Source organism: Opisthocomus hoazin, chromosome 3, assembly GCF_030867145.1.
Source record: "Opisthocomus hoazin isolate bOpiHoa1 chromosome 3, bOpiHoa1.hap1, whole genome shotgun sequence".
Classification (NCBI taxonomy): Eukaryota; Metazoa; Chordata; class Aves; order Opisthocomiformes; family Opisthocomidae; genus Opisthocomus; species Opisthocomus hoazin.
The window spans coordinates 1318618-1329620 of record NC_134416.1 but is presented as its reverse complement, the minus strand read 5'-3'; the positions used below and the strand labels follow the sequence as shown (position 1 = coordinate 1329620).

Sequence of the window (11003 nt, the reverse complement as noted above, 5' to 3'; positions counted from 1 at the left end):
GAGCACAGCCAACAGCAAAGGCCAGGCCTACAGACAGGCTTAGCCAGCTGGCAGCGAGGCACGGAGGCACAGAACACAATGGAAGAGGCAGTCCCTCATGCCCAGCACACCTCCAAAGCCCACAGCAGCCTGCCAGGGCTGTGAGGAAATGGGAACCCCTCTTGAAAACACACCGGCAAACTGCACCACGTGAGTGTCATGGGTGACCTCACTGGTGACAACCCACCTCTCCCATGCTTTGGTTGCATCTTCTGCCTGCCCTGACAAGTGCCATCAACAACAATAATTTGGCTTCAAACACTTGCACTTAAAAGCTGCTGCCAGGGCCAAGTGCACACCTCCGCAAGAGAAAGACCTGAAATTAGATAATTGCAGGAAGCAGAACACACTGCACCTCATTGCTTACACAGCTATGGCTGCAAATTGCGGTCATGTGCAATGGCTGACTCGCCCCCTTGGGCACTCAGGGACCAGCAGAAAAGCGAGGCCACAGTCTCTCTCCCCAGCACATTTCTCCTGACACCATCTCCTCCATGGTCAACAACCTGAGCCTCAATAACCTTCCCCTCCTGCTCCTGCCCCAGCTCTTTCAACACCCTCAGCCCCCAGCCTCAGCAGCCCTGAAGAATGAAGGAAGCCCGGTAGAAGCCCTAATGCCTACGTGACCATTCTCAGGTGCTTCCATGCTTTTTAACTCAGCAATATCCCTTGTGTCTTTGCTGCCGAAGGGATCTCAGTCCCCTGGATCTACTGAGATGGTGGACTGAAGAACCTCGCTGGCACATCGTCTCTCAAACATTGGCAGCCCACCCCTAGCTTTATCTCTATGGGCTTATCCCTTTTCTCCTTCCAGTCTAGTTTCAAGCTCTTTCAGTGAACCCTGCTAACTCCTATGCCAAGACTCTTCTGCAGCTTTGCGTCAGGTTCAACCCGTCTGCGACCAGAAGGCCTGGTGTTGTGCAGACTGACTCATGACCAGAAATACCAAAATTCTGCTGGGGACACCAGGCTCGCAGCAAGGTATTGATCTGCTGCCTCTTCCTGCATCAGGCACCTAGTCACGCCAAAGCCCAGTCTGCAAAGATGCTGGAACCAGCTAAAGGGAGAGTGGTGAAGGGGCCAAAAGAAGCCACAAGGAAGCCTGGCAGGCCTTTCAACAGCAGAAATTCTGAACCAGAGCTGCCAGCACAACAGTCTGCTCTTGCAAGCAGCCCACTGCCATCGCATCGTCCTCATTGGCTGCCCTGGGTGATGTCCTCAGCTCCCAGGGAGTGCCCGTCTCCTCCGGTGGCTTTGGCTATGGCTTTTGAAGTCTGGGCTGCTTCAGTCCTGCCACCGATCACCAGCTTCTGGGCACAGCTCTTTCACTACTTTGCAGTCCAACTCACTGCCCACTTAGGCAGCCCACACTTTCTCAGCTTCTCTAGGAGCACATGATGGGAGACAGGGACAAAGCTTCCATTCAAGTATAGCTCAACAACAGCCACTGCTCTTCCATTGTCCGATACCCACTCACTTCAATGTACAACACAGGGAGGTGACGCGAGCATGATTTCCCCTTTGTAAATCCACGCCAACAAATCCCCATCACGTTCTTGACCTTCCTGGCCTTGGCAGTGCGTTTCGGGAACATTGTCTCCATCACCCTTCCAAGGGATGAGGTTAGCCCCACCACCCTCTACTTCCTCGCATCTTCCTTCTTCAGTTGCTGCAAGACAGCACGGCTACGAGCTCTCTTCCACCCATCAGGAAGTGCTGCAAGGCAACAGGACTTTGCCATGAGAATGGACAGTGAGCTCCCAAAGACATCAGCCAACTCCCTCAGCATTCGTGGCTATCAGCCACCAAGCCCCTACAGACTTGCGTACATCCAGACACAAAGCACTCCTTCCTACCTCCCTTCCTCCTCCTCAGCAACGAGGACAGCTCACCAGGCAAACACCCAGAAAAACACTCACCTTGGATCAAATGGGATAGGGCCTCTCATTCGTCGAATTTTCAGAATGCATCAACTGCCACCAGGGCCACAGCTCTGCAGCCAAATTCAGCAAGCTCGACTTTCTCATCTTTTCTAGGAGGATGTGATGGGAGATGGTGACAAAGGCGCCATTCAAGTACAGCTCAACAGCAGACACTGCTCTCCCCTCGTACAACACATGGTCGCCTCAACATGGATAACACAGAGGTAGATCCAGTATGATTTTCCTTCGTAACTCCTCAATGATCACTCCGTATCACCTTCATCTTGACTTTCTCTGTTCTTTCTGGGAGGCTTTCCTCCAAGACATTCCCTTAAAAAAGAGGGCAGCCTCATGAGACTCCACTTTCCCACATCCTCCTTCTTCATCATCTTCATGATATGAGGGTTATGATCTCTCTCTTCCACCCATCAGCACCTACTCCCAGGCAACATGACCTTTCCAAGCTAATAGACAGTCGCCTCTCAAGGACATCAGCCAGCTCCCTTGGCATTGCTGGGTGCAACCCCTCAGGCCCTGTCGCCCTATCTACACCCAGTCGCACAGCACTCCTTCTTGCCTCCCTTCATCTCCCTCAGCAACAAGCACAGCTCGCTGGACAAACAGCCTGCAAAAACACTCACTTTGCCTCATCTGGGCAGGCCTTGCCATTCATCAACCCCTCGGCATGCAACAACGGCCGCCAGGACCTCGGCTCGGCTGCCACGTGCAGCATGCTTGCCTCCAACTCCCCTTGGCAAGCTCCAACTCCTCTTTCTCTCCATCAGACACTGTGCACAGAACTGGCCTCACCGCTTGGCACTCATCTCAACTAAAGACCCCAGAGGCCCTGGCTCACCAGTCTCCCCTATCTGCTGCTCCCATTCCCCCTCTGCCTCTCGCCACACTCACAGGCTCTCCAGAAACTCACCTGCTCTTGCCGGCTGCCACATAGACACCCATGGAGTCATTAAGGTGGGAAAAGTCCCTTAACATCATGGAGTCCAAACGCCAACCTTACATTGCCAAACCCACCACTAAACCATGTCCCAAAGCACCACTTCTACACATCTTTTAAATACCTCCCATGATAGTGACTCAACCACTTCCCTGAGAAGCCTGTTCCAATGCTTCACAGCCCTTTCAGTGATGAAATTTTGCCAAACATCCAATGTAAAACTCTGCCGGTGCAACTTCAGGCCATTTGCTCTTGTCCTATCTCTTGTTAATAGCGATAAGAGACCAATACCCAGATCACTACAACCTCCTGCCAGGTAATTGTAGAGAGTGGCAAGGTCTCCTCTCAGCCTCCCTCACCCTCCTTTTCTCCACACTAAACAAGCCCAGTTCCGTTACCTGTGCCTCACAAGACTTCTGCTCTAGACCCTGCACCAGCTTTGTTGCTTTTCCTAGCACATGCTCCAGCACCTCAAGGTCTTTCCTGTTCTGAGGGGCCCAAAATGGAACACAGTATTCAAAGAATCAAAGAATCAAAGAATCAAAGAATGTTAGGAGTTGGAAGGGACCTCTGTGGGTCATCTAGTCCAACACTCCTGCCGAAGCAGGGTCACCCAGAGCAGGCTGCACAGGACCTTGTCCAGGTGGGTCTTAAATATCTCCAGAGAAGGAGACTCCACAACCTCCCTGGGCAACCTGTTTCAGTGCTCCGTCACCATCAAAGTAAAAAAGGTCTTCCTCATGTTCAGACGGAACTTCCTGTGCCTCAGTTTGTGCCCATTGCCCCTTGTCCTGTCACTGGGCACCAATGAAAAGAGTTTGGCCCCATCCTCCTGCCACCCACCCTTAAGATATTTACAAGCATTTATAAGGTCCCCTCTCAGCCTTCTCTTCTTCAGGCTAAAGAAGCCCAGTTCTCTCAGCCTTTCCTCATAGGACAGATGCTCCAATCCCCTCGTCATCCTTGTAGCCTCGTAGCCCTCCGCTGGACTCTCTCCAGTAGCTCCTCATCTTTCTTGAAGTGGGGAGCCCAGAACTGGACACAGTACTCCAGAAGGGGCATCACTAGGGCAGAGCAGAGGCGAAGGAGAACCTCCCTTGACCTACTTGCCACACTTCTTAATGCACCCCAGGATCCCATTGGCCTTCTTGGTGTGATGTCTGCCCTTTTCCAGTCACCAGTAACCTAACCCAGTTGTCATGACCTTTCAAAGACAATAGAGAGTGACTTCAAAATGACACCAGACATTGTTCACTCCCCTTGGATGCATCTCATTTGTTCCCTGGGACTTGTATACATTCTGCTATGTTCTAAACTACACGGACTTCAAGCTCCAGGCAATGAGTCTTATATGGATTTAAGTGTGGAGGAGAAAGCAAGCTGACATCTCACTTTCCTCTTTAGTTCCTCGGAAAGTACTGCTATTTAACTCAATCACACTATTGGCTGCATCAATGACCTCTTCTCACAGAGCACAGACAAGTTAGGAGAGTTCCTGAAATTTGTAAATAGGCATTACTAAAAAAACACCTTTTTCAATGGAAATCAATGTACGTGCACATGCTAAATATGAGACATTTAACCAGATCTTTAAACATAATCTATATTTACACTAAAATATCTGTTTTAACATTACACAAAAATTTAAAAACTTATGGAAGTCACATTCAATTATTTGGGATACTTCGCTCAGCTTTCATGAGACTACAGATGCAAATGTACTCACTGAGAACTTCAACATGTGGCTTCACCAGTGCCGAGTACATATGGGACAATTGCTGTCCTACTGCTGCTGGCCAAACTATTCCTGACACAAGCCAGGATGCTGTTGGCCTTCTTGGCCACCTGGGCACACAGCTGGCTCCTGTTCAGTTGGCTGTTCACCAACAGCCCAGGTGCTCTTCTACCAGGCAACTTTCCAGCCACTGTTCCCCAACCCCTGTAGCTTTGCATGGGGTCATTGTGACCCAAGCGCAGGACCCAGCACTCAGCCTTGTTGAACCGCATACAGTTCGCCTCGGCCTATCGATTGAGCCTGTAAAGAACCCTCTGTCGAGCCTTCCCACCCTCAAGCACATCAACACTCCTGCCCAACATGGTGTCGTCTGCAAACTTACTGAGGGTGCACTCGATCCCCTCGTGCAGATCATTGACAAAGACAAGAAACAGAACTGGCCGCAATAGTGTCCCCTGGGGAGTACCACTTGTGACCGGCTGCCAACAGGCTCTAACTCCAATCACCAAAATTCTTCTCGTCTGGCTCTCCAGCCAGTTCTCTACCCAGCAAAAGCTATGTCCATCCAAACCACAAGAAGTCAGTGTCACTGGGAGAAGGCTGTGGGAAACGGTGTCAAAGACTTTGCTGAAGTCTAGGTAGAACACATCCACAGTCACTCCCTCATCCACTAAGTGGCTCACCTTGCCCTCGAAGGAGATCAGGTTAGTCAAGCAGGACCTGCCTTGCATAAACCCATGCTCACTGGACCTGATCTCCCAGTTGTCCCATACGTGCCATGTGCTTGCACTCCAGAGGATCTACTTCATAACCTTCCCAGGCTTCGAGGTCAGATTGACAGCCCTGGAGTTGCCTGGACCTTCGTTCTGGCCCTTCTTGTAGACGGCCATCACATTTGCTACATTCCAGTCAACTGGGACCTGCCCGATTAGCCAGGACTGCTGCTAAATTCTTGGAAATGGCTTAGTGAGCACCTCCGCAGCTCCCTCAGTCCCATTGGGTGGATCCTATCCGGCCCCATACACCTCTGTGTGTCTCAGTGCTGTAGGAAGTCACTAAGCATTTCCATTGGCTTGTGGGGGCTTCATTCTGCTCCCCAACCCTGTCTTCCAGGTCAGCGGGCTGGGTACTCACAGAATAATTAGTCTCACTATTAATACTTCTGATTACTATGGAACCATTGCAGAGAGGGTCCCATTGCAATGGAAGGGGCAGCCGCTCATGCCCCGCATACCTCCAAAGCCCAGAAGAGCCGGCCAGGGCTGCGACGAAACAAGGACCACTCTGCAATACGCATCTGCATACCACATGACAATAGTGTCACGAGATGACCGCACTGATGACAACCGACCTCTTCTATGCTTTAGACGCATCTTCTGAACACACTGGCATTCGCCATGACACCACGAATTTAGCCTCTATTTCTCCCACATAAAAGTTGACAACAAGGTCAGATGGACACATCCTCAAGAGCACAACATGAAAAAGGGAGCACTGTGGGAAGGGAAACATTCCCTGCCTCATTACTGGTGAGATTGTGGCATGCAACAGCTGCTTGCTGCAAAGTGCTGTCATGTGCAAAGGCTGTCCCGCCCCTCGGGAACCAGCATAAAAGCAGGCCCAGGGCTGCTCTCCCTCACACATTTCTCCTCACACCTTCTCCTCCACGGACAGCAAGGTAAGCCTCAAACTCCTGTCCCTCCTTCTCTGGTGCTGTCTATTCCACCACCCTCAGACCACAGCCTGAACAGCCCTGACCCCTGCCCTCTACCATACTCTCCCCATAGCCCCACACCATCCCACCACACTCCCTCCACCTCCTACAACACCACCCCTCGCACCCCCACACCCACCTGCTTTCTCATCACCCTCTCTTCCAGGGACCCTCCACACCACACACATGGCCTGCTACGACCTCTGCCGCCCCTGCGGACCCACCCCGCTGGCCAACAGCTGCAACGAGCCCTGTGTCAGGCAGTGCCAGGACTCCCGCGTCATCATCCAGCCCTCCCCTGTGCTGGTCACCCTGCCAGGACCCATCCTCACCTCCTTCCCACAGAACACCGCCGTCGGATCCTCCGCATCTGCTGCCGTGGGCAGCGAACTCAGCTCCCAGGGAGTGCCCATCTCCTCCGGTGGCTTCGGCTATGGCTACGGCTATGGCTTAGGAGGCCTGGGCTGCTACTACGGCGGAAGAGGATGCTACCCCTGCTAAAGGCCCTTTTCACCACCCCTGCCTTGGAAGATATAGCATGGATTGAGGACACACATCCAGGTCCTTCCTGGCACATCCACCTGCCATCCACAGCTCCTCCTTTCAAGCCACCAAGCAACAAAGCAGAGAAGGGGCCAGTTCGGGCTGCCTGCAAACATGGCCCATGTACCACCTCCTCTTCTCCCACTGTCTTCTTTGCGTCACCCCTTCTGCTCTGTCCAGTACTCTCCTCTGCAAACAAATTCTTACAAGACAAAGACCACTGGGTTATTCCACTGTAAATCTCCCAGTGTGGGGCAGGAAGGCCTCGGTGCTCTGGCCACTTTCGGTTTCACACAGGGACCTCGCTGGTGGTTGCCCTACTTGCACCTCAGACGGGCTCCTTTCCACTTGGCGCTCCTGCCTTTTCACTCTTCATTTTTTTCTATCAATAAAGTTCTCCTGCATCCCAGCCTGAGATGACTCTTCTTCCTTTCATCTCCCTGCGCTCTTCTACCTTCACCTGGCACAAAGCCAGGACTCAAGATGTTCGCGGAGGGTGTGGAAAAAGGGCTGAAAGACCTCTCCTAGGAAGTATGTCCCCAGCAACAACACCAACACCACCACAAAGCCACACAGAGGAGCTTCTAATCCATGACAACAAAACATTCAATTTCCAAGACAAAGACTTGGACGTGCTAACGAACCCCTACTCACACCTCTGACACCAGCTCCACATTGCAGCATGCACTTGACCAACTCTCTTCCTCACCAGCACGACTCTCAGCCCATCACAGCAAGCAGATTCACAGCAAACAATCATTTAGTGGGCAAAGGAACCTCCAGGGACCACCTAGTTCGATCCAGGCTGCTCAGGCAGGGTCAGCTCCAGCAGGGCTCCAGCAGACTTGTGTACATCCAGGCGCACAGCACTCCTTCCTACCTCTCCTCATCCTTCTCAGAAATCAGGACAGCTTACTGGCCAAACACCCTGAAAAACACTCACCTTGGCTGAAAGGGGACAGGGCCTCTCATTCATCAATGTTTCAGAATGCATCAACTGCCACCAGCACCTTGGGTCTGCAGCCACGTGAAACATAGTCGCCCCCAACTCCCCTCAGTGATCTCCAAATCCTCTTTCTGCTCATCAGACACTGTGCAGAGAAGTGGCCTCACCCCTCGGCACTCACCCCAAGGAGACACCACACACACCCTGCCTGCCCACATCAGTTCTAAGCCACTTCCACACCCACCCTGCCGCTCGACACAGTCATGGGCTCTCTGGACACTGGTCTGCCCTTGCAGGGTGCTCCACATCAAGCACTGTGTCGTGCCAAAGCCCAGGCTGCAAATGTGCTGAACTCAGCTAAGGGGAGCCTTAGAGAGGGGCCAACACAAGGCTCTGGGGAGCCAGGCTGCAACGCGACAGCACAGGGCTTGTGAGCCCTGAAACAGGGCTGCAAGGACAACAGCCTGCTCTTGAGAGCAGCCCTCCAGCTGCTTCCACTTCGACACCCAGGGATGGCCCCAAACGGGAACAAGAGAAAACAGGCAGCCACCTTTCTCCCAGCTGACACCTTACAAGCATGAGGGACACCAAGTAACCCACAGAGCACAGCCAACAGCAAAGGCCAGGCCTACAGACAGACTTAGCCAGCTGGCAGAGAGGCACGGAGGCACAGAACACGATGGAAGAGGCAGTCCCTCATGCCCAGCACACCTCCAAAGCCCACAGCAGCCTGCCAGGGCTGTGAGGAAATGGGAACCCCTCTTGAAAACACACCCGCAAACCATACCACGTGAATGCCATGGGTGAACTCTGTGATGACACCCCACCTCTCCCATGCTTTGGTTGCATCTTCTGCCTGCTCTGACAAGTGCCATCAACAACAAGACTTTGGCCTCAAACACTTGCACTTAAAAGCTGCTGCCAGGGCCAAGTGGACACATCCTCAAGAGAAAGACCTGAAATTAGATAATTGCAGGAAGCAGAACACACTGCACCTCATTACTTACACAGCTACAGCTGCAAATTGCTGTCATGTGCAATGGCTGACTCGCCCCCTTGGGCACTCAGGGACCAGCAGAAAAGCGAGGCCACAGCCTCTCTCCCCAGCACATTTCTCCTGACACCATCTCCTCCACGGTCAACAACCTGAGCCTCAATAACCTTCCCCTCCTGCTCCAGCTCCGGCTCTTTCAACACCGTCGGCCCCCAGCAGCCCTGAAGAATGAAGGAAGCCCAGTAGAAGCCCTAATGCCTACGTGACCATTCTCAGGCGCTCCCGTGCTTTCTAACTCAGCAATACCCGCTGTGTCTTTGCTGCCGTAGGGATCTCAATCCCCTGGATCTACTGAGATGGCGGACTGAAGGACCTCGCTGGCACACCGTCCCTCAAACTTTGGCAGGCCACCCCTAGCTTTATCTCTATGGGGTTATTCGTTTTCTCCTTCCAGTCTAGTTTCAAGCTCTTGCAGTGACCCCTGCTAACTCCTGTGCCAAGACCCTTGTGCCACTTTGAGTCAGGTGGAACCCATCTGCGACCAGAAGGCCTGATGTCATGCAGACCGACCCATGACTAGAAATACCAAAATTCTGCTGGAGACACCAGGCTCACAGCAAGGTGTTCATCTGCTGCCTCTTCCTGCATCAGGCACCTAGTCACGCCAAAGTCCAGTCTGCAAAGATGCTGGAACCAACTAAATGGAAAGTGATGGAGGAGCCAAACTCTCGCCAACAACTCCCCACCACTTTCTTGACCTTGCTGGCCTTGGCGGTGTGTTTGGGGAACATTTCCTCCATCACCCTTCCAAGGGATGTGTTTAGTCACACCACCCTCTACTTCCACACATCTTCCTTCCTCAGTTGCTTCAAGACAGCAGGGCTACGAGCTCTCTTCCACCCATCAGGAAGTGCTCCAAGGCAAGAGGACTTTGCCATGAGAATGGACAGTGAGCTCCCAACGACATCAGCCAGCTCCCTCAGCACTCGTGCCTATGAGGAATCAACGCCCTACAGACTTGCGTACAACCAGATGCACAGTACTCCTTCCTAGCTGCCTTCATCCTCCTCAGCAACGAGGACAGCTCACCGGCCAAACGCCCTGCAAAACACTCACCTTGGATCAAATGGGATAGGGCCTCTCATTCGTCGAATTTTCAGAATGCATCAACCACCACCAGGGCCACAGCTCTGCAGCCAAATTCCGCAAGCTCGACTTTCTCATCTTCTCTAGGACGATGAGACGGGAGACGGTGTCAAAGGCACCATTCAAGTACAGCTCCACAAAAGCCACTGCTCTCCCCTCGTCCAAAACACAGTCACCTCAACACAGAAAAACACAGAGGTCGCTCCAGCATGCTTTCCCCTTCGTAAATCCACATTGACCGCTCCCCACCACCTTCACCTTTAGATTCTCAGTTCTTTCTGGAAGGGTTTCCTCCGTCACATTCCCTAGAAAAGAGGTCAGGCTCACCAGCCTCTGCTTTCCGAGATCCTCCTTCTTCATCATCTTCAAGATATGAGGGCTATGATCTCTCTCTTCCAGCCATCAGGGTCTACTCCTAGGCAACATGACCTTGCCAAGCTAATAGACAGTTGCCTCTCAAGGACATCAGCCAGTTCCCTTGGCATTGCTGGGTGCAACCCCTCAGGCCCTGTCTCCTTACCTACACCCAGTCGCACAGCACTCCTTCTTATCTCCCTTCATCTCCCTCAACAACAAGCACAGCTCGCTGGACAAACAGCCTGCAAAAACACTCCCTTCGGCTCATCTGGGCAGGCCTTTGCATTCATCAACCCCTCGGCATGCAACAACCACCATCACAGCCGCAACTCGGCAGCCACGTACAGCATGCTTGCCTCCAACTCCCCTTGCAAGCTCCAAATCCACTTTCTCTCCATCAAACACTGTGCACGGAACTGGCCTCACCCCTTGGCACTCACCCCAAGTAAAGACCCCAGAGGCCCTGGATCACCAGTCTCCCCTACCTGCTGTTCACACTCCTCCTGTGTCTCTCGCCACACTCACAGGCTCTCCAGAAACTCACCTGCCCTTGCCGGCTGCCCCATAGACACCCATGGAGTCATTAAGGCGGGAAAAGTCCCTTAACATTATGGGTTCCAAACGTCAGCCTAACACTGCGAAGTCCACCACT

General features: G+C 52.7%; 1 protein-coding gene across 1 annotated transcript; it reads left to right on the top strand.

Moving 5' to 3' along the window:
• Positions 1–6193: 6193 nt before the first annotated feature.
• Positions 6194–6866, top strand: LOC142360791 (feather beta keratin-like). The gene is made up of 2 exons (XM_075415341.1): positions 6194–6329; positions 6532–6866. The coding sequence occupies exons 1-2, from the start codon at positions 6194–6196 to the stop codon at positions 6864–6866; spliced, it is 471 nt and encodes a 156-aa protein (XP_075271456.1).
• Positions 6867–11003: the final 4137 nt, after the last annotated feature.